The sequence below is a fragment of the Plecotus auritus genome (assembly GCF_963455305.1).
Source record: "Plecotus auritus genome assembly, chromosome: 11".
Taxonomy (NCBI): Eukaryota; Metazoa; Chordata; class Mammalia; order Chiroptera; family Vespertilionidae; genus Plecotus; species Plecotus auritus.
Window position 1 is genome coordinate 18,128,242 of NC_137777.1, and position 25,069 is coordinate 18,153,310.

The 25,069-nt window shown below is 36.1% G+C and overlaps 1 protein-coding gene across 2 annotated transcripts in view; it reads right to left on the reverse strand.

Annotated features, from left to right (window-relative positions):
• The window catches only part of ANGPT1 (angiopoietin 1), a 247,304-nt gene that overhangs the window by 37,897 nt on the left and 184,338 nt on the right, over window positions 1–25,069 (reverse strand). For both annotated transcript variants that reach the window (XM_080646375.1, XM_080646376.1), the window contains exons 5-7: window positions 20,270–20,391; window positions 11,614–11,715; window positions 1,401–1,567 (exon numbers count right to left, since the gene is read on the reverse strand). In XM_080646375.1, the coding sequence (XP_080502501.1) occupies window positions 1,401–1,567; window positions 11,614–11,715; window positions 20,270–20,391 (391 nt within the window). The remainder of the gene's footprint in view (window positions 1–1,400; window positions 1,568–11,613; window positions 11,716–20,269; window positions 20,392–25,069) is intronic.

Sequence of the window (25,069 nt, forward strand, 5' to 3'; positions counted from 1 at the left end):
ATTTCTTCTCACACTCCATTGCATTTTATAAATGTCTATTTGGTTTCTTGAGTTGCCATTATGTACACCATCCTTCCCTCCCCCCATGAGACTATGAACTCTTTAGATCTATTTCTCATCCTCTGTTGATGTGGTGACATCATTACTGTTTGTTAAGAAAATGATTATTATGTCTCCAAGGATCCAACCCCATACATAATCCATTAAAATAAAATGTGACGTGTTCATGAAAATGTTATAGATTCAAAGTCCATGATATGTCTCAAAAAGACAAATAAGCAGGAGAAACAGTTGAATTAGGTGGTGGGGGCCACACAAGTTGGAAAAAAAAGCAGAAGGCTCTGGTTGCTTTCACTGCATTTTGCATGCAGCAATGTGCCAACCCTTTAGTGCACACAATCGTGTTTCCCTAACTGATGCAGCACAGCCACAATACTCAGAGTTTAAAATCACTGCAACTCTCATTTACTGGTTACAAAACTGAGGCACACACAATTATTAATGACCTGCCATGTACCAGGTATTGCATAAATGGGTAGTGACATAAAAGTAACTAAAATGTATTTCCATACGCTTAGTGATCCAGTTAGTCACAAAGCTGGACTGTGAGGCCTGGGAGACTACAGACCTCATCACTGACCCCAAAACTGCTAGTACATAGCAGAGTTCCCGGAACACAGAGGTAACATAGTGAGTGTTTGTGAAATGAATTTACCATTTACTTGCCTAACTATTTTCAATGCGGTTTTTTCCCATAGTATATGAGCTGCTCATTGAAAAAAATCAGAGATGCTAACAATCAAGTATATAGATGGTCTATTTTCACATCTGCAATGATGAACTGTATATATCGATGCCATTATATGGATTTATTTTTGCCTTTTACATTATTTACCAAACAAATCTAAATTATGCTTCACTTCAATTTTTATGCCAATTCATGCAAAAATATAAAAATTTACTCCTATTTATCAACTTCAAAATAATGTGAAAAAATAATAATTTAAGAAAAGTAAATAAATTACATATAAGTGGAAGATCTTTTGATAGAGTATTTATTTCAAGCCATTGCATTTGAGTCAGTTCTCTGTCATCAGGTTTATGTGTATGAATCCATTGAACCTTTATAATAATAACAATAATAATAATATTGTGCTTGACTTAATTCCCTATCTTCAAAAATTTGAGCCAACATCAAGATAATCAGTCTGTGAGAACTTTTAAGAAGTCTTTATAGGTTTTTTTTTTTTAAATCTCTTTGTCAGAGGCCTAGAAAAACAACCTGCTTTTCAATTTGAAGGATGCCTTTCATCATTTCTTTTTTTTTTCACACTTTTCCACTAAAACTAGGAAATGGGCTTGGCCAAGGCAGTTAAGCAATACAGGGAAGGAGGACTTACCTATAGTTTTGCTTTTCATTTCCTATGTGGAATCTATCATATTGTGAATAGGCTTGGTTTCCCTCCCAGTCCATTAACTGGATTCTGAGTGTGTACTGCCTCTGACTGGTCATGGCAAAAATAAACTCATTCCCCAGCCAGTATTCACCAGAGGGATTTCCAAAACCCTGCGAAAGAAGACAGAGATGCAGTTGATACTTCAGAGAGAAAGTTTTTTTCATGTCCAGTACTTAACTATGCTCTAAATGATAATTAACATTTTTAAAAGTAAAAATGTTTTTTTTTCACACTTTTACACACTGTTTTCAATTACTTACTCAATATTTCCCTGCTGTTTCCTTCCCTCCATTGAGGGTTACATCGAATTCTTATTAGAGTAAAACCTTATATTCACATCTGTGTAGATTAGGTGTTTTTTGGATTAATCTGGTTAATAAGTTTAATAAGTAAAAACTTCTCTATCATAACTTGCTTTTGAAAATGTTTATAAAATACCAGCTAATGGAATATTTTAACATAATTAAATATTTCCAATGAATTATGAGGGTACTATCATAGAATTATTTAACAATCTTTTTATTTGTGTTTTCATTATTATTCAGGAGTCAAATCATGCACAGATAAAAAACAGATTATTAGACCTTTGACTTCTCTAGTTTTAACATTCTCATTATTTAAAATTTAATTTTCAATTGCAGTTGACATATAATATTAGTTTCAGGTGTATAATACAGTGATTAGACATTTATATACCTTCCAAAGTCTAATACCCATCTAACACCATATATACTTATTACAATATCATTTACTATATTACCTATCCTGTACTTTACATCCCCATGACTATTTTTATAACTGGCAACTTGTACTTCTTAATCCCTTCACCTTTTTCACCCCCTCCCCCAACCCCTCACTCATCTGTCTACTATCAATTTATTCTCTGTATTTATGAGTTTGTTCCTATTTTGTTTGTTCATTTATTTTACTTTTTAGATTCATGTATAAGTGAAATCATATGTATTTGTCGTTCTCTGATTTATTTCAGAAGAATATTTTCCAATGATACATTCAATAGGGGGTTAATATCCAAGATATATGAGGAACTCATACAACTTAATACCAAAAAATTACAATCTGATTAAAAACTGAGCCAAGGACCTGAATAGACATTTCTCCAAAGAGCACATACAGATGCCCAATAGACATATGAAAACATGTTCCACATCACTAATCATCAAAGAAATGCTAATTAAAATCACAAAGAGATATCACCTTATACCTGTCAGAATGGCTGTAATCAATAAATCAACAAACAATAAGCATTGGTGAGGATGTGGAGAAAAGGGACCCATTGTGCACTGTTTATGGGATTTTAAATTGGTGCAGCCAATTCCTCAAAAAATTAAAAATAAAACTACCCTACAACCTGGCAATTCCATTTCTGAATATTTATCCAAAGAAATCCAAAACACTAATTTGAAAAGATATATGCACCCCTATGTCCATAACATTCACATTTTAAATAGCAATTAGCAAACCTGTGAATACAGGACTATAATCATTCACTGGCATGAATTTGGATTTTGAGGCTGAAGATTGAAGGTAAGAGCTAGTGAGTGAAGCTAGTGGCTGCTCTATACCTAAATCTCAATGTCTCTATTGTTTTCTTTAGGGCAATCCTGGTCACAGATTGTTAAGTGTTCAAAACAATTTCTTTGTGGGGAATAAAAACGTTGTCCCCAAAAGAAAGCCAACTGTTAATGTTGGAAATGTTACTGATAGGAAAATAAAGAACTCTAAGTCATCCTAGACTTTGTGTGTTCATAACTGTCTCAGAAAGAATTCCTTGGTAACATGTGAAATTCAGTGTAATTCTTGACCTACATGTTAGTCTTCTGACCAGACTATGAGCTCCTTGAGGACAGAAGTTGTCTTGAATTTGTGAATTCTCATAGGCTAGTGAAATACTGGCATGTCCAGACACACTATTAAAGCTACTCTCCAACTTAACTTAGTTTTTCATTAACTGAACACCCTTTGTCAGAATGCACTGGGTATATGGTCCCCTGAAGACCACCTATCTATAGCTCAGAGTAAAGATGTAAGATCCATTGAGGTCAGTATTTCAGGGGCTCCTTTCTTTGTCCTTAAGATGCACAAGTCACACTTGGCAAAAGTTCCACAGGGACAGGAAGTATTAAAGCAAGCTAGGATGTGCTAAGTATTTTACACATACTTATGACAGTTGGTGCCACAAGCCAGTGAGAAGGGAGAAGCTTACCTTCTCCAATGAATAAGCAAAACAGAAAGTTACACAGGACTGAAGTCAAAGCATTAGTACATTCTCAGTTGCAGCAGCCACTGGGAAGGAAAAGAAGACCGCTGGGATGTTCCTTGCATTTCCTCTCAGCTCAGACATGTCAAAACCCTCTCTCTAGCCACTTGACAATTCCCTCTCCCATGTAGTCAGAAGAGATTCAGCAATGGCACTAAATGTGAACAGGAGGCTGGGAATGATGAGATGTTAAGTTTTGGGTCACATATTTCCATGCTGCTGAAAGCACTGCATGGATAAGACTGTCCAGCTCCCCCAGGGAAATGTGCAGAGACCTTGAGCCTCAGAAATGGACGAGCGTTAGTATCCTTCCTAAAGCCTCCATCCCCATCTTGGCATACAGGTTTGTACTTCCCTCTAAGTGAGATTAACATCTGTTCCTAAATGATTGGCCTTTTTTTTCTCACTGAAAATAGAGGAAGAAGCAACTGAAAAGTAAGCAACACAATTTGTTTTGAGAAACCAAGATTCTATATCATGCACCTTCCTGAAAAACAATCTACACATGCTCTTACTGTGGGAGCCAAACCTTGGGCTACAATGAATCAAAATGGCTTTTAGGGAGAGAGCGTGTAGGGAGGAAACCTTCTAAAATGGCTAAAAACTCATTGATGCAGAAACAACTGTTCCATCATAAAGATGAAAAATAAATGAAAGAAGGGGAAATGGATTCCCACATTAGTAAACTGTCTATTGGATAATTTATCAGGCAGACCACGAATCTGATGCCTAGCAACAAAGGCTTGGCTTTGATTTAACAACTTCTACTCCCTGTCCCATTCTAATTTGAAGCCTTTCTGCCACATATGTGCTGTGGACTGTCCGACATTATTTCTGAACCTGTTTCCTTCTGCAAAATATGAATAAAAATGTTGTTTCCATATAGAATGTTTTAGAGGAAATGAAATAATAGACGTAAAGCATTTAGCTAAGTGTTGATACATGAGAAGCCCTTAACAAAATTCTAGTTGTTGTTGGCATGGTTAAAGTATACACTGAGTGGCCAGATTATTATGCATTCAGAGATCATAATAATCTGGCCACTCAGTATATATCGCAATACAGAGTAAATTTCTATTTACTTGCTTCTCTCCCACTGTGAGCTATTTAAGGGTGAGCAGGTTACTTTCTACTTTGTATGAGAAAGGGAACAAAAATAATAACCCAGGGTCTTGTCTTAGCCTAAAAATTAATAAGAGGATACATAAAAAGTTTTTAGATGCTAGGAACTAATGTATTCCTATGACAAGGCTGAGTGATGGTTTATACAAATGAGCACTAGCATTTTAATCCTAGAAGCTAATATATATATATATATATAAAACCCTAATATGTAAATAGACCAAACCATGGAACAACCAAACAACCGAACAACCCGTCGCTATGACATGCGCTGACCACCAGGGGGTGTGCGCGGAACATGGTGGGCGTTGGCCTCGGCAGGATGGTGGAGCAGATGAGTGGGGGTGCCAGACCAAGGCAAGGCGCTGGTCGTTGTCATTGGGCGAGTCTCTGGTGGTTACTGAAAAATCTTTGCTTCCGTGTGCTGCTGGCACTAGCCCTAATTGCTCAGTGCCGTCAGCAGGTGTGAGCGGTGGCTGCTGGCCCCAATAGCCCGGGGGCTTCTCCACTTTCCCCTGTTCCTGAGGGGCGATCAGGGCAGCAGCTGCCACTTGCATCCGCTGAGAGCGCCAGCCCCGCTCACACCCACTGCTGGCACCAGCCCCAATCACTCTGCGCTGTCAGCTGGTGTGAGTGGGGGCTGGTGCTGTCAGTGCATGGGAGCAGCGGCAGTGGGAGCAGGGCTGCCGGCAGAGAGGGGACCGGGGGCCACAGCAGGAGAGTCTGGGCGGGAGCACAGAGAATGTGCTGAGACCTACCCCTGTGCCCACTGCAGCCTCTGGGCCCACAGTTCCTTTCAAGGTGCACGAATTCGTGCATTGGGCCCCTAGTTATTGAATAAGAAATCAAAACCAACAGGTTGCAATTGGGGCTAATCTATGACATAAACCAAAGGGTAGGCTACTTTCTTATTCTTACTTCTGCTTCCTAATGCTAAAGAAAAGCTGTCTCCTTCAATTTTCCTCTGTTCCTGTTTAGTTTAATCCTGACCTCTTTATATCTCATAAGTTGTAGGATCTACAAAAGAGGTAATTTTTGAGATCTTAAACCCATACCAACAAATTGATAGCTCCTACAGTTGCTTTCAACCAGGAGTGCATATCAAAAACATCTGTGGAGTGTTTTAAAAAGAGATGACTTGGTTTCCCCTATGCTGGTTCTGACTAAGCATGTCTGGGTGGGTTTAAAGATCACACATTAAAAAGTTTCATATCCTCACCCCCCTGTGGGAGGGATAGGTGGGGAAATGGGGGGATAAGGACACATGTAATAACTTAATCATCAAGAAATTAAAAAAAAAATAAAATAAAAGTTCTCCAGCAGAACTCAGCTCAAAAAAAAAAAAAGAAAATTAATAGCTGAGCCTGCTGTATACCAGTGGTGTACATCATATAATCATGATGGGAAATAACTATTCCTAGGGCAAATTAGAAGAAATATCTTAACCAGATCAAATTATCTAAGTGGTACACAGGGAAGAGATAGATGTAAAACCTCATATTATATCCATGTCCATATTAGAAGGCAAATTCTGATTATGTATTATGGACTGTCCTTTAAAAAATTCATATTCATGCTTGAAATACAGAGATGGACATTCAAAATAGGTTTACACATTATTGCATATATAACAGCTTGCCACAGGTCTATATTTTACTCCAAATAGCCTGTAACATCCATAAAAATAAAAATAAAAGCTTGAACAAAATTCAGTGCTGATACTGAAAAAGCAACAAGTCCTTAGTGAATAAACAATAGTAATAAACATAGAATTTCTTCTTTTTCATAAATGAAATCTAAGAATGCTATAGCATATTCTTTTATAAAAAATACTGGAGGCCTGGGGCATGAAATCATGCACAGGTATGGTCCGTAGGCCTAGCCTGTGATCAGGGCCATCTTCCCCGGCTGCTGACAGCTGGTCCCACCCCCGCCACCACCCACCCTGGTTCCCCATTTGCCATCCAGCGATGAGAGCCTGACGATTAGGGAAGGGACCAAGAGGTCAGCTGGCCCCACCCCCGCTGCCGGTCGCCCTCTGTGTGGGGGACAACCAGCGGGGTGGGGGCCTTGGCCTGGCCCTGCCTGCTTTCCCCGTCACCCACCCCGGGTCCCCATTCGCCATGGTTGTTCGGAGCCTGCTGGCTGGGGAAAAGGACCGAGAGGTGGTCAGTGCATGTCATAGTGACTGGTCAAATGGTCATTCTGGTCATTCTGCCATTATGGTCCCTAGGCTTTTATTATATAGGATTGCTTAGTTATGCCAATCACAATCACATGAGAGATTTTTATAACATAATTCAGGTAGATTATTATTTCTATTTCTCCTTTTGCTCTTTAATGAAAGGCAAAAAGGCAGTAGAATTTAACCTATGCAGTAATGCTGACTTAAAATTGGCCTTAAAACCACATTTTGCTTTAAAAAGGCACACAGAGGAAAGACTAATATTCATTAATTTTTGCCAAACTTGCAGAAATGTTCAGTTGTGGTTTGTATTTTTCCAAATTAATAAAATAATTGTCTCAGAATTTTGTTTTGTCTGATAATGCTCATAGGAAGTGTTGGCTTTTTTATAGCTGAACACAATTGAAACCAGACACAGTACATGTATCCTAAGGGTTTCATCTCTTTTTATAAAACTAATTAAAGAAAACAGATAAGAAGTCAAGGTTACTGAGCTGTGTTGTCCAAAGGTGCTTTAATTCACAATTTAATCGTGTGTCTCCTCTAACTGCTGAGACACTCAGCCCAAGAGAGATCAAAAAAATAATTTCTTTCCACATTTTAAATTTCTTATAGATTTTTCTCTTTTTAATGTGAAGATGTTAAAATGCAGTTGAAAATGTGCTCTTAATTTCTTTCCAGAAACAAAGAACTCCCAGAAGGTATGGTGCTCAGGCTGAAATATTTGTATTAATAGGAAGCTCTATTTATGGGGTAATTTTTTTTTTTTTTTTTTCAATACAAAGCCAGGTTGTCTCCAGGGCATTAGTCACTGCCTTCTATAAAGTTAGGCCACTAGGGTACTGTTTGGAACTCCTAGCTTGATTGGGCTTTATGTGCAAAAGTAGTTCTGATAAGTGTTATTGCTGGAGGCAACTAAATAGTATCCTCATGGCTTGAAGGAGTTAATATAGTTCCCTAAGTGCCTCGTTAAAAGGGCCCACTCCAGACTTCCCTCTCGCCAAACATCTTTACAAATCCATAAACCAGATTTTGCTGAATCTCCTCATAAGGAAGTTTAAGTGAAAACAAAGCTCAGGTAAAAGATCTTTGCAGGCTTAAGGCAAATGTTAATAATGAAATAAGTAGTAAATCCTCCATGTTGAGAGGTTTTAAAAAATAATATATAATATACATTTGTAATTTCATGTGTTGATAATTTTAACATATTTTTTCTGGAAACCGTATGAGGCAAGAGGCAGTCCTTAGGTAGCAGCCAGTATGAAGGGAAGGAGAGGAGAGGCAGAAAAGAAGGCAGGATGGAATTCTATTTCTACACTCAGAGCCAGAGAAAGAAGTGAAGCGTCTTAGGTTATACTACGGTAGATTGGTGAAGACTGAGGAGGAAGTGGTGCATGCCAAGAAGTTTCTGTTTTCCTGAAGGATGTACACGCCCTAGCAGCCAGTTCTGATGCAGGGAGCAGAGGTGGGTGTGATTGATAAGAACTGGCAGAAGGAGTCTACAGCCATTGTTTGTGGAGTCATGTTTTGTCTGTAGGTGAAAGAAAAGCTCTTGGGGGGGAACAACTCAAACACTTTCCACCATGTGTTTTGGTGAAAGTTAACCAAGTTGTAACATATGATGAATTCTTTCAATTAAAACAAACAAAAAAACAGTCGTCAGACTCATTTTTGCCAAAATGTTTCAGAATTTTGGAGCTTATCTCATTTTCTGCCCATGCAGAATTGACAGCTGATAAATTGTTCTAGTTTGAAGAAAACATGATAGTCTTGCTATTTTAAAAAGGGAGAGGGGAAATGTCATAAAAGTTATGATTAGAAAATAATTCATTTTCATTCCAATAATAAAAAAATGCATGACATAAAATGCATATAAATATATATTTGGTATATACTTATAAGACATAAATCAATACCAGACTTCATATGTCAGCCTCTCTTACTTACTATGACTAGTTTGTTATGGCAGCAGATGCTTACAGCTAATAAGTCACTATTTTGGAAAGTCATCATGATGACAACTTTATATTCATTTTTCTATTATCATTAATATTCATAATAATGTATTGTAGATTTGCCTAAATCTACATGTACAGTTTGATTCTCAGATGACTTCTTCACATCCCATTTTAGTCACAAAAGTAATCATGAGTTAAGGTGGTTTACAAGATAATATTTTTGGTAGAGTTAAGTAAAAATTTTGCAGTCTTTGGGTAATAAAAATAACTACTGTTTACTGAACATTCAGTGCACCAAGTGCTTTATTTGCATCTAATCCTCACAAGATCCCTTGCAAGGCAGGTGAGGTATTATTTTTACTGGGAAAGTTAGTTATGTGTGAAATGATTTGCCAGAAATCACTTCATTGAAGACTCCAACAGTTAATATAATGCAAGGCCCTCCTTTAGAATTTAGGTTCCTTTTCCACCCTATCTGTTCTTAGAATCAGAAAGAACAGATAGAGTCCAACTGGAATTTCAACATTCCAGTTCTCCACAACAACCCTGAAACATGGTGCTTTACCTTCCACGGGGTGTTTCCACTGATGAAGGTCCTCACCACTTAATAGGCAGCCCATTCAGGTTGGAAAAGAACCATTAGAGAGTTTTGCTCAGACTTTGGCCTCTCTGTAATGTTCCTCCATTTCAGATCCTGCATTTCTAATAACTCCCAGCCAGTGCTTGTGCTGGAATCCCTGGATCACACTTTGAGTAGCAGGTTCCGGTACTACATACTTCTATCCAGTCAACTAAACCACTATCAGACAGGTTTATACCTTATTCTTTTTTCTCCAGGTTAGACACCTAACTACTCACTTGCTCTACGTATGGATTCTAGATACCGCCCATCCTGCTTGTACCCTCTGATATACGTTCACTCGTTCACTCATGAAAATCTCCAGAATTGAAAGTATATTCTTGATGTAACCAGACCATGGCAGACACCAGTTAGATTCTGAATTTTTGCAACTAAAAACTCTTATTAAGTAGATTTTATGCATAAGGCTTTGTTTTTGTTAGTAGCAAGCAAACATAAAATGAGCTTATAACCAAGAAAATCTCTCCATATTTCAAATATTAGGTTCTTAAGCTAGTCACCTTTATTCCCATATTCTCACAGTTAATTTTGCATAATTTTGGTCTGGGTAAAAGACTTTACTTTTGTCTCTGTAGAATTCTGTTTTGTTGGCTTCTTACCTTTCTATCTTGGGTTTATTGTTTATTGAAGACATCAAGATTCCCATTTTGTGAAACTCCAAACTTTATTAACCCACATTTAGAGTGTTCAACTGAGTATCTGATAAAAACATTGTAGACACCACTTGAGACTTCCCTTTGTTTATTAAACCCCTTTGTTTACTGTTACTCAACCAACTATGAACCTACTGATGAATGAACTGTGATGTTGACCAACCACAGTTTTTACACATTGTTTACAAGACAAAACTTAGGGCATTTTTCTTCACCTTTTTCTTTACCTTCTTTCTGAGAGAGGAATTTATGGTCAAAAAATGGTCAAGAGAAGAATTATCCAGACTTAGATGTAAAAAATAAGAATTAGTCCATAAATGAAAATCCCCTTCCATTACTTTGCTTTGACATTCTGTCGATAGATTTTAATACTTAATATTTTAGGCATTCGGTATGTGATTACTGGATTATGAATTATTTAAACCATCTACTATATTATCTTGGAAAAGTTCATCTTCCAACTTGTTCATTTTCCTCTTAAAATAGAGACAGTATTAGCTATAATTTGCTATAGGTTTGATATAAAAATTAGAGAAGAATTTATTATAGGGCTGGCACATGTTAAGCATTGAAAGGTTAGCTGTGAACACAGTGATGATGATAATGATGCCCGCTGTTATCATGGAGATCCCGATGAACCATGCCTCACAGTTCACACTCTTGTGTACTCCTCTCACCTTGAGCATGGACTAGCCCTGTCATCAACTTTAACCAAAAAAATAAAAATAAAAAGAGAAAGAGAAAGAGAAATGCAGTGAATGTGAAACCATGCTATTTCTGGGTCTAATAAACCTTTAAAAAGGCCTGGAAGCTTCTATTTTTGTGCTCGAGGGATGTCAACTGCTACATAAAACGTCCGATGACCCTGGATTACAGTACATGGATAAATCTAACCCAGTCACTTGGAGGAACTCTCAGTCAACAGCCAGCAGTAACTTGCCATTCCTGGGGCCATCTAGTAGCTGTCCTGCTCCATAACCCACAGCCCTGCACAACTCCCTCGTCCTGGCTCATGTACCCAGCCTAGGCCTGAGTTCTAGCTTCCCCCACCCTCATTCAACCAGGAACAAATCCAGGCAGTATAAAACAGTTCACCAAAGAACTGCAGTAACACATTTTTCTTTCTAATGCACACATGGAAACAATTTACTGAAAATGATTTATGAGTATTTTGTGTTTAATGAAAATAATGTCACTAATTTATCATTTCATTCTTAAAATAACTAAAAAACATCTAAAAATACAAGAGTTTATCACATAGTGTAGTAAAGATAACCTCATGATAAAACATCAAAAACCTACTAAATTCTTCCATCTTACCATTTTATATTCTTTCCAACCTCTTTGGAAATCCACACTTCCATCTTCACGATGCTGTATCACAGTCCAACCACCCCCATTAAGATCCATATTGCAAAATACCTGACAGAAAAGGGGGAAATAAAGTCAGGTCATGAATTAGGTTTGTTTTAAATAAACATGTATCAGATATGTTTTAAAATAGAAATAGGATGGATAGGCCTATAGATAAAAAGAATAAAAATTACTATGTTGAAAAATGTTAATTTAGACATGATTGGTTATTCATCTTATATTTGAGTTATTTCTGATTAAATTCTATCAAAGACATAATAGTTACTTATAAACATTTAAATCTGTCACCTGAAAATTATGTTTCAGACTATAAAAAAATTTAAAGATCTTTGTTTTAAATGGCAATAGGTACTTGTGTATGTTCAATTTTTAAAATATTACTAAAGTTTCCAAAAGCACAGACCATTTTCTTACCAAAACGTAAGACTTAAGATTTTTAAATCTTTAGTTAATTGAAATGGCAATATAATCATAATAAAGGTTTTAGAAAAACAAATTTTAAAAAATCATTTGTAGTTAGCTATTACATATTTCATTGCATATTAACTTTTATATACTTACATACTACAATAATTATTCTTGATGGTTCAGTGTTACATTAGAGGCAAACATTTGTCCTTGGCATATGGAGAACACATTATTTGCATGAATTTTCGTCATGAACATTAAGAAAAGAACATGACATACTGTATTCCTTCTGACTGCAATAAGCATTTCTTTCCCATGAGGAAAAGTTATCCGGCTCTTTCAAAGAGTTGTGCTTATTTCAATTATTCTAAATACAATAGTATTTATTTAGAAATTGTTTTATTTCCCTCAGAGTCCACCCAAGGAGAGAAGCATGTCTGTAATGGGATTATCTTTTGAGAGCAATCACTGTAATTGATGCAGCACGAATGTGGCAGTTTGATTATTCAAGGGCCCAGCGATGGGGAACACCATACCCCTGGCAATTGACTTCTAAAGCATTTTGGAGGCTGGCTAAAGGTGTAGATATGATGCAACAGCAGCAGACAGGCTGTGTGGACATAGAGCTAAACTCTGATTAAGGGAAAAACTTCAAGCGTTTTCCTGAGGCATTAAATGTGGGGCACAAATAGCTAAAGGCTAGTAAAACAATGGCAAAAACTGTCATTCAAAGGACAAATTATCCATGTACTTCTTCAGAGTGAAAGGAACTAAAAGATACATGCCTATTTGTCAGCATATAAACAGGTAGACTATGCTCCTGAGGGCTGGTCGGCCCTCTAATTTGACAACAGTCACCCATCAGTACGTCTTCACAATCTCTAGGAACTGACTCACCTCCAAGATTATAAATGTGGAATCCCCCACTCTAGTTCCCCCTCAACTAATTCCTTAACCCTTCTGTACCTATTGATTGTCCTCAACATAGCCTCCAGCTAGTCTTCTGTCCTCCTTAACTCTAATCCGTTCATTTACTTATTTTTCACTCAACAAGCATTTCTGGCATTGATTCTGTGTTACAAATGGATGTTGATGATAAATAAAATATGGGTCATATCCTGAAAAATGCCTAAGAGTTTCAATAGTGACTACTCCTATGGGATTAAGAAGATGCAGGAGTCCACAATTTTCAACCCTTGTGGCCTGCAGAATGATGAAGACAGTGATCTAAATGAGAAGTTTAAGGAAGAGAGCTAACATATGAGAAAAGAAAATGATTATGGTTTTAAACATGTAGAGTGTAAAGTAGTATAGCCATCCAAAAGGGGGAATTATTGATCAGTTAGAGATGATCTACTGAAGGTCTACCAAGGATAGATGGATAAGAGAATAAGGGAATAAGAAAGGAATAGCCATTAACTATAGCATGCTCTTTAAGGGTCAGATAATTTAATCTCTTTACATGCATTTTCTAACTTATCTTACAACAACCCTATGATGTAGGTATGATCATTATCCTGAGTTTACAGCTAAAAACCCAAGGCTTAAGTACTTTAATAATTTACCAATGGTTATTATTAATAATAAGTGATGGATCCAAGATTTGAACCCCAGGTCTACCTAATTCAAAATGGTATTGGGAGTAAAATGCTTGAAAATAATAGTTGATAGTTTGAAGGTGGGTTATCTAAAGAGGAACAGAAATAAAGTGGAAAGAGATATGTGTGGGGGAAGGGTAGGCAGGAGGATCCAAGAAAGGGCTTTGTAAAGCAACTGATGGAGATAAAATACATTAATAGTCTTTAAGAGGACAGGGACTTCATTTTATTTGCTACTGTTACCAGTTCCTAGAGCAGTGCCTAGGCCCTAGCCCATAGCGTGTACTAAATGAGTACTTGTTGAATAAATAGAGATGCAAGAAGAAAAAAGAAAAACTTGATTAATGTAATGCAAGACAAGAAGGGGATGAATTTTGAGTTGGGGAAGTGATCGACTTAATCAAATATTCCAGAGAAGTCAAGAGAAACAAAGATTAAGAAAATACACCCTCAAATTTAAAACGAAGGAGCTGTTAGTGACTTTGAAGAGAGAGAGTGAAGGATTCCTGTGACAATGAAATCCAGATGGCACAGTTTAAAGAGGGAACAGGTGGTGATTCAAGACAAGTGGCCAAGGTGGAACTTTCCTGGTGATATTTAAGAGTAAGTGATAATGCCAAGAATGCAGTTTGCTAGGGGAAACTAATGGCACCTGTTTCTTAATTAAATTTTACCCAGCCTGAACTAGCTAATCCAGAATTTTTTTTTACAGATTTTTATATTTTGATGGACACTGATTGCCTGAAATTTTGTCAAACTGTGTTTACAAACCTATAAAGTTCACTTACATACTCGGGGGTAAGAAATAACTCCATTTATAAATATAGAGTGTGTAGAGAAAACTATCCTGTACAGTGTTTATTATTATTATCTGTTCTTAAAATTCCATGAAAAGTTTTAGAATCACTCACAAAGTTTAGAAAAAGACAACCTTCCTTTTAAATGAAGATATCCAGTGACTTAAAAATGCTAAGATGTTTTGAGAACCCTTCTTAGAGAAAAAGCCAGAGCAAGTCAGCTACATGGGAGATGGAAGTTACTCAGGAAGATACTGTTTGGAAGCTGAAGTGCAGAGAAATGAGCAGGTTGAGCATTCACTCTACAATTCTTGTTAGGGCTCAATAAAAGCAGACATACCAGGCCCCATTTGTTATTTATGGGCATAATAGAACTGAATGGCACTTTGGTCAGAGGATGGACTTGGATACTAGATTACCTGGGTTCAAATCCCACCTCTACTTTCTCTCTCTTTTAGATATTTTGCAAGGAATAAATGAGTCGATGTATATAGAGTTTTTAGAATTGTGTTCAGTACACATTAAGCTTTGCATTACTCACATCTCTTGGATGTATGTAACATATAATATGTACTTATATTATGCACTATACATTCTGTACATATCTCATATATTACAGTACAAATTACAATAGTATATAACTGTATATAATGAATGTACAAAACCAAAATACAGGGTGTCCACTTTACATACACTTTAACAGGTGATAGCTCAATTTTGAAAATGAAGTGTATCTTAATAAACACTGTCTTTATAATTATTCGAAGTGTATTTACACATTTTTGGGACCCCCTATACCTATAAATTTAGTAAACTGTCCTTAAGATTACGACTACCAGCTTTTTGTTAATAATATTGGCATTACTAATCTTTGCACATGCTACTTTTTATTATGCATATATTTAAAATGTTGGATTCATTCTAGGAAAAAAAGAGACCGTGCTATTTCTAGCCAGAAGAAAAATAAAAAGCCTATGCTTAATAGATGAAGGAAGTTCAAGAAAAAAGGTGGTTGGTTTCAAAAGATTTGAGACATGAAAGGACTTGAAAAGTTCATTTGCCATTATCGTGTGGTCTGTGCTATCTTCCTGTAGACAAGGGCCTCCTACATTTACTATGCTGGTTGCATTTATTGATCATATGACTTGGGCTTAACTCTATCCAAGAAAAGATTGAACTGGCTCCTATCCCAGGCAAGGTCAAAGCTTTCAAGCATTAAATACCTTTTAACATAATACGGAGATTTAAACCCAAACAAAAAGGGGAAATTTGATTCACATAGTTCTTATTTTTTTATGCTCCATACAAGTTGGAATGATTAGGCTTGTGGATGTTAATTATTTTTCCATAACCTTGAATAAAAAAGGTTCAAAACATTTGTCACAGTCCTTTTCTAAGAATTAGGGAAATTGTGAACTCAGAAATAATTATTTAATATTTTACAATAAGGAGAGTTATAATTTAATGTTTTTTTTTAAATGAAAGTTAGCTAGGGATAGGGCATTTGGTTTCAGAAACTTATGAAATGAAAGAAAAAAATTTATTTCCTGCTACTATGCATGGAAGAGAATTCAGAGAAGAAAATAACCACAAGCTATTAATAATATTCAAGTAAAAAATAATGTATATATAATCTAATTCTCATTGTCTATGTACTTGAAAAATTAAGTAGTCCTAGAAAACTGCCTTTGGCTTCCACATTACATTTGAAAATATAATACTTTTCTAACCTTTGCAGACATCCTTTCTTGGCAGGAATTGCGGTCAAAACAGCAATTGCATAAAAATTCTCTATACTTGCAATTCTTACTTTGCCAAAAATAGCCCAATTTTATTGATTGGACCATATCCCATATCATAGATATTTGAACTTTTTGTTTTCTTTTGTTTTTATATAGGTTTGCCTTGAGTTTCTGATCCTTGCTACAAATTCCACAAGCATCACCATGAGCAAAGATTTGCTAAATAAATTCAAAAGTATCACCAAACTTTATATCTATAAAGCACAATCTACTTGGAAGGGTGAAGGTCCTACAGATGAATTTTCTAAGCACTTTTTATAGAAGTGAAAGATACCAATGATTTATATAAAAATAGAAGAATAAAATGGATTATAGGGTGAACAGGTGGCTTATCAGAGCATAAATAAATTTTACATAATTTTTTATAATAAACTATTTTCTAAGTCACTCATATAGGTTCAAACAGTGCAACTTTAGTCACCACTTAATAAGTAATTATCATACTTGGCCCCTGTTAAGATGGCATACTCTGCAATTGATTCCTTTGATACAAAGTCTGTGTTCAATATTTAATAACTATGTGTTTGGGGCAAGTTATTTTCCTAAAATAGAGATAATGGGAGCATCTATTTAGTAGAGTTGTTGAAGAGTAAACATGTGACTACATATAAAGTTCTTAGATTATGACCTGGCAAAATATTAGTGATTAATACATTTGAACTACTGTGTTAATCAGATCCTAAATGACATTGGGGGAATTCACACCATATTTGTTCTTACTAATGCCAAGCTATGTGAATATAATAATGGATTTAAAACAAAATTTTCTACCTACAAAAAAGTGCAGATATATCCATCTAAATTATAAAGTATCCATCTCCACATTAGAACATTACTACTTCTGAGAGGATTCATGATCATAAGGGGAACAGATAAAACAAGGGAATGCACACCAAAGTCAAGAAGTTATCAGTCTTTTTCCCTTCTGTTCAGTGATCTTCCTCCTCACCATACTATGCCATTATTTCCATTAAAACTAAATCTGGTAACTGCCATGACCAGAAGTCAGGAGAAAGGCCATGGGGCATTTCTACAGTGATAAAAATTTGCTTGTTACAGGCTGTACTAATTTCACTGCTAATCTGTTCAGGCTACAATGTTTTCCTAGGCCCAAATCTCAGAAGTTTAATCCAGATATTTGACATTTGTGTATTTAATATTTAAGATTTTATTTATGCAGGAACCCTGAAGCTCCATAATATGCAAAATTCATCACTTCTCAGAGGTGTAAATTTAAATCATGCAATCCTGGTGAAACCAACATAGGAGTCAGCCACTGAACTAATGAACTAGATCCTCCAAGTCACTCCTTTATATGAATATGAAAAGCACATTTATTCAAGTTAATGAGTTATTATTCAAGTTTATGAGTTTGAGCTGTTCAAGATAATGAGTTAAGATTGGCTATTTTTCTTCTACCCTAAAAGGAGCGTGGCTCTGCAAATGGCCTATGCACCATTTGTATTTCAAAACATTTTGAACTAGAATAGAGTTGTGGTTATATATGAATTAAAGGTCGTGGAATGATCAAAACTGTATTTGTAATGTCTGCACCATGGCCACATGGCGTACTGGTGATGGAGTGAAAAAATATTCTAAAAGTGTGCATGTTAATCTAAAAACCTTAAAACTTACTTTATTTTTATATTCATATATATCATAGAGTCATTAGGAGTCTAAAAGGAGGGTCACAATATTTTTACTTAACTGTATTGTCCTAATCAAGCTATGTTACAGCGGAGCTAACAATAATTTAGGGGTCCTTCCAGGTCTTGGGCGGGACTGTGAGTAGGTATAGAGAGCATTAGGTGAGCTCCACTACTCCACCCCAAGACAGTTTCTGACCACTTCACATGCCCTGTGTACTGTGGCAGTGTGTGCAGTGTTTATATGCCTGTGTGTGTGTAAAATGGATTTAAGCTTAAGTATGATTTTAAGAAAGCAGCAAGCACAGTAGGAAGGCTTCATGTCAAAGGATTTAAAAGGCTCCTCCTATAAGTTGCCCTTTCTCTTTACTCCTAGACTTGCCATTGTAATGTCACAGCTTGTTTTTAAAAGGCCATGGAGCACTTGATTCAGTGATATCTTTCTCGGAAGCCCAAAATGAAAAAGCAGGTGAAACCAAACTTCTCCGGTAGGTGGCCAGGTCGCAATGTATAGACCTGTGCCTGCCACCTCTTCTCCTTGTGCTTTCTCCCCCACCTCCAACTATATGCATGGCCTCTTTTTAGGGTAAAATTTTGTCCTAACAAAGGGAAAAAAACAAATATTGAGCTAACTTAAACCACGAATCCTTACTGAAATCAGTAAAGAGAGAACACTGGGAGAGAGTTTCCACCTTGACAATTGTGTGACATCTGACAAACTGTTTCCTAAGATTCATTTCCCTGGCCAATCAAAGGAACTTAACAACAGGAAAACTAAATAAGTTAGGCTTACTTATGATGCACTACATAGAAGTGTTAATGTTACCATCAGCAGGGCATTTATTCATTCATTTCAGCACATGCTTCTTGAGGACCTATGATGTGCCAGAAACTATGCTGGGTCCCAGGAAATCAAAATAGAAAGGTACATACAGTGGAAACCACTTGGCCATAAAAGAAGGCAATCTTGTCATTTGCAACAGTATGGATGGACCTTGAGGATATGATGCTAATAGAAATAAGTCAGACAGAGAAAGACAAATATCTTATGATTCCACTTATTTGTGGAATCTAAAAAATAAAACAAACAAACAAAACTCATAGATATGGAGGAAAGATTAGCTATCAGAGGGAAAGGGGTTTGCAGGGTGGGCAAAATGGATGGAGGGGGTCGACCATATGGTGATGAGTAGACATTTCAGTGATAACTTTGTATTACATACAAATATTGAGTTATTGTATTATACACCTGAAACTAATATAATGTTATGTACCAATTGTACTTCAATTTAAAAAAGGAAAATAAAAGATAAAAAGATACAAGTCTTGGCCTTGTAGAATTCTGGTATGAGAAGGTCATGCAGATTTGTTGGAGGGAATCAGGGAAGGCCTTCCAGGAGCATTTGCAGGCACCCAGAGGGAAGAGGGACGTGGCTGGTTTAGGGGGCAAAGAGGAGGAAGTGTTCCATCCTTTGAAGAAGCATTGCAGGGGCAGCCTGGCTTCTTGGGCTCTAGGGCATCTAGCTGACACTTTATATTGAAGAGCAGGGCTCTCCTCAAGGGTTTCTAAAACCCTGCTTCAAACAGACGGTCTCTATCACTACACTTCTACAGTGTAATTATCTGTGTAATTGTCTGTCTTCGCCACACACTGGGAACTGTTTGTTCTGTATTATGTCCCTAGATAGTGACTAGCGAATGAACAACATACACTTAATATGTATTGAATGAAGGAAGGGATTGATGATTTAATGAATAAATAGGGAGAAAGAGTATCTAAAAGAGAAATGACAGCAGGAAGATAATGTTTTCTTACTTCAAAGTTTACTTTGGATCCTGTTCAACATACTGATGAATCCTACCCTCCAACTCCCTCTTTTCGGTAAATACAAAAAGCAACTCCTTTTGTGTTTAAGATAGAATGTGTTTCTCTCACCCCAGCAGAAGCAGTGATTCTGGAAATGTGTCCCTAGCTCCCTCTGTACTGTGTCTGGACTGTGAATGATGTGTGCCATCTGGGTCCTTGGGACTCTTTCCCTGCACTTGAAGTATACATGGCTTCAACATGCAATCTGAATAGGCAAGCATTTATAAGCAAAGGGACATCCTAGGAATGAGAAAGAATAAATAAGAAAACTTTGTGTAAAAGAGGGATGGTAGGTGTGGGAGTTGGGGGAGGTCTGTACAATCGATTATCATATTTTATGGACCTGGGAAACAGAGTATTTCTTGAGAGAAAAGAGCTCAGGCATATATATTTTCAGTTTAACAAGCTCACAAATCAATCTGATTATTCAGCAATTCAACTAGGTTCTGCTTTACATCTCATAAACAAACACTTCTGGTTTTACCTTTTTGGGTTCTGGCATATTATTAATATAAATAGTGTAGATTCCACTTTTATTAAAACCAGCTTGATATACATCTGCACAGTCTCTAAATGGTTCCTCTTTTTTTCCTCCCTTTAGCAAAACTGCAAAAAAAAAAAAAAAGATTGCAATATGTGAATAAAAATATCAGTACCATTAGTACCCAAGTGGACTTCAAGTATAACTAAGCAAGTCTTCATTTCCTCCAAACAAATGTCAATATTGCATTTAATGAAAAATCTATCATAAAGACAATAATAGATTTTGAGGTGACTCACAAAATTACAAAGCTTAAGAAAAAAACCTGCAGAGCAATTTGTTTAATTCCTTAAGTCTTGTTTTTCTCTAAAGGTTTTCCAGAACATCAAGTCAACTGGCATGATTATGTAACACCTCTAATCAGTAACAATTATGTCAATATTCCTGCAAAATTTCTAAAAAGCTCTTACCTACATTTCATAGGAAAATTTTTTAAAGTGTGGAAGCATTTTTTGGAGGACGAAGAGATGAAGATAACAAATTCAAACATAAAAATACAGTATGGAGATTTAAAGCACTAAAAGTAGGCAGGACTGTTTTTTCCATGGCTTTAAAATTGAAGAAGTTCTAGAATTTTTTAATTAAAAAAGACAACTCTCAAAATAATTATATTCAGAAAGTAGAAAAGAATCTCTGACCTAATTTAACTATCTAGAAAGACGAGGAAACTGAATTTTGTTCTTTATTCAATGCCCTATAGTTAAACTATTAGGTAGATGATACACACAAAAATGAAAGTAAATAGGTTTGAAATTAAATAACATAGGGGAAGAGCTCCAAAAAAGCTGTAAGTCCGGTGGAAAATAAATTTAATTGGAGATAGTCTTTACTTAGAGCTTTATTTTATTTACCAAGTTCTTATTAATGAGATCAAACTATGAAAATTACTCATATTTAATAGTATTTAGCTATGGGTGGTATATTTATAAAATATTTATGATGTAGTATTTCCTAATAAATATACATTATTTTAGTAATTGGTTTCATTAAACCTTTTCTAGAATGTTAATAAGTTTATCATCTTGTTATCATTGTATTATTTAATAAATATTTGCTTTCAGTCACTGAGTTGCAGTGGTCTTTTATAATAAAAATATAAAAGGTAAACTATGAATCAGTGCTTTTAAATTCTCTATCAATCTAAAATACTAGCCTGATTTAAAGTTAAGATGCATGATGTTATTAATTTATAGGGAATTAAAAATAAACAGTCTAATCTTGGTAGAAAGAAGGACTATCTCAATATAAATATTTCAAATTTTCAGAAATACTTATGTTTCAAGAAAGTGAAATATCCATATCAGACATGTTGCCATAACAAAAATTTAAAATTATTTAACAGTATCATGTTTTTTTTCCTATAGCTCATGTCTGCACTAATGGTTTTACCTACTTATATTAATAATTACATTTAAACACCACCATTACAATTGCAATATAAACACAGAATAAGTAATCACAGGATTGCAGGTTCATATGATAATGAAGAAGTATTGTACAGTATATATGCAAATAGCAACTGAAAACTAAATACTTACTCAAAAGCCATCTGAAATATCATTGGGCATGTCAATAAATTATATAAAGGTGTTATCATTGTCAAAAACATCAATGCAATTCACTTGTGCTTGCCTATTTTCAGCTAATGGACTGTTATTTTCCACAAAAAAATGTTTTAAGTTCTAAATGCTTGATTTTCTTTTGTTGAAATGTGGAAATAACCAAATTAGATGCAAAAAAAGAGTTGAAAAGAAATACCAACTAAATTTATGATCTCTTAAGAGGAACAACATAGGAAGATGTGGTCAACAAAAAAATCAATGGCAAACCCATTTTTCTTTTTGGGGTGAAAAATAGAGAAGGTCATTTATCTAAGGAGAACATGCTTCTTCTCATTGCATATACCACTTCCTGCCCTGCCTTAGTTAGTTATCTAGGGAGAGTACATTCTCTTCCCACTCCTCTGCCACCTCCACCCCCTTTTCTTTTCCTCTTCAGGAAGATGTGGGTAAAGAGGCTGCTGTGTGGGAAGAGGGAAGCTATTTCACACACATTTTAAACAACCAAGAAAAATTGTTATCATCTTGTTTTTCTGCAAACTAATTGTATACAAATGATGTCCAAACCATGAATGTTATCATTGATATGAATGTTTACAACTGGAAAAATGGTACAAGTAGTACTATGATTATACTATGGATTCATTGCTATGGCAACATATCTAATACAGGTATTTTATTTTCTTGAGATGTGATTTTGTATTTTAAAAAACTGAAACACTTGCAGTCTACCCTGAACAAATAGTTCTTTCCTTCTAAGAAAATTAGATTGCTTGTTTTTAATTAGAGTATTAAAACATTTTAGAGTATTAAAACATTTAAAATCAATTTAAAAGCTTCATTCACAGCTTACTTTTGATATTTGTATTATATACTGTGGTTTGAAGAGGGCTCCTTTTGTAAGAGTAGACTGACCTTCAGAGTTTTTCTTTCTTTTTTTTTTTTATCTATAAAGTGGGATGGTAATACATATTTCTGAGGCACGAGTATGAATTATGTAACAGAGCCAAGTGATTGAATTACAATAAGTACTCAGAAAATGGTAGTTATTATTGTTGTTATTATGGTATTATAATATTATGGTATTATAATATTATTAATGACTAGAGGCCTGGCGCACTAAATTCGTGCACGGGGGGTGGGGATGGGGTGGGAGGGGGTCCCTCAGCCTGGCCTGCAATGATGCAAGTGTTCCGTGCCTGGCCTGGCCAGAGGCCCTCCATGGCCAGGCATGGAACACTTGCCTTGTCGCCACGGCGACAAAGCTCCGCCACCAGGCCGCTCACGCTGCCTGCTCTAAGCAGCAACCCCCACAAGACTGGGGGACTCCGGCGGGGCTAAGAGGACTGGGCGCCACCATCTTGTGGCTATGGGCGCTGCCATCTTTGTGACAGAGTGAGGGTCAATTTGCATATTCTCTCTTTATTAGATAGGATAACATTACATTATTATTTTCTCTTATGGAAGGATACTAGCAAGCTATGAAAAGCCAGCCAGTCTAGTTAATAAAGTGGTGGATGCTATTGTTTCCTACTCTCAAATACAAATATTGTAGCTGACTAAATGCAGGGCAATTACAATTGACTGGTTACAGGTAGGATTAGAACTGGACTCTCCCTGTGAAAGTTGGCTAATTGGTGTATTTTATTCATTGACTACATCAGGTCAATACCATCATTGCTTAAGTCTAAAAAAAAAACCCACCAAACCCAGGTAATCTAATCTTGCTGTATACTGTAAGCTTTATCTGAATAGTTAAGACTTAAGGATTATTTCAGATGAAATGATATAGGAGGTATATACCAATGTTGATTATAGAGGTTTTAATTTCATAATTTAAATTTGTAAGATTATTTTCTTCATTAAGTACCAGAGAGTTCTGAAATTCAGTGTTATGATTAGCTATTGTAAGACTGGACACATAATAAACATTTTCAAACATAGAAAGACAAGAACAAAGATGAATTCACTGAAGGTTACAAGTTGTCAGAGTTATGGATAAATTTTTGTAGGAGATCTTGAAATTAAAAAAGATGGAAGATGTAAAATAAATAAATAAATAACACAAATGGAGCCACTTTAAAGTGGAGCCAGAGCTGCCATCCCAGAGGAACCGCCTTGCAGGTCTTACTTCTCCAATCTTTGGAATGTTAAAACAGGGCAAAATAACCTTTGGACTGGGCCTACAGTAACACTGTGTCCCAAATATCTGTTTGTAAAGATAACAAGAAATCAGATACTATGACTACTGGACTGATGGCTACCCAGGCTGAAAATTAAAAACACTGTTCAGAATTAGCGTCACTATGTTAGCTTATCTACACCAATAGAAAGGCCTTCCTTCTACTGACATAATTCCCCTTCCCTTTCTCATAAATTCTCTTTGCTTTGTCTTCTAATCAGAACACTGCTGGGTTTCTGCCTGAACCAATGCTTCCCAAAGAGCTGTTCTTTCTTGATTTCAAATAAATGCTTGTTGCCTCTCACTTTGGCCTTTTACTTTGAGGTTAACAAAGAATGTCTGGAGGAATGCATGGTAAATGACAAAAGGTAGATAGGGGAAACCTGATGGAAGAGGATGAAAGAAGCACCAACTGGACAGAACCGGGGAGAGTGATCTGGAGACCTGATAGAGGTGTTCAGCTATCTGTCAGCATGGTTAGACTTCTTTGTAATAATAAACCGGGTTAAAAGCAGGCATTAAAAAATAGATCTTTGAGCACCAGCCTGCGGACTGAAGGATCCGGGGTTCAATTCCGGTCAAGGGCACATGCCCAGGTTGCGGGCTTGATCCCCAGTCGGGGGTGCCAATCAATGATTCTCTATCATCATTGATATTTCTCTCTCTTCCTCTCTGAAAACAATAAAAACATATTTAAAAAAATAGATCTTTGCTTCTAAAAGTTCCTTCTTTGACCACACACTCTTGTCGTTTCCTCTCCCATTCTTTAATGCTTCATGAGTTTGTCTTTTCTCTAAGTGGAGTCTAGATCCCGTCATTACTACCAGTCCCTTCCTAGCCTCCATTTTCTTTTTTCCTAACTTTGATCTCAGCTTTAGAAAGTAAACAACAGTTGAGAAGAGATAACACCTGAACGAGTAAGACATGTAGAAGAGCATATCTGAACTATATTTCAAGGGCCTGGTGTACCAATTCAAAGACTTTACCTACACCACTATCAGC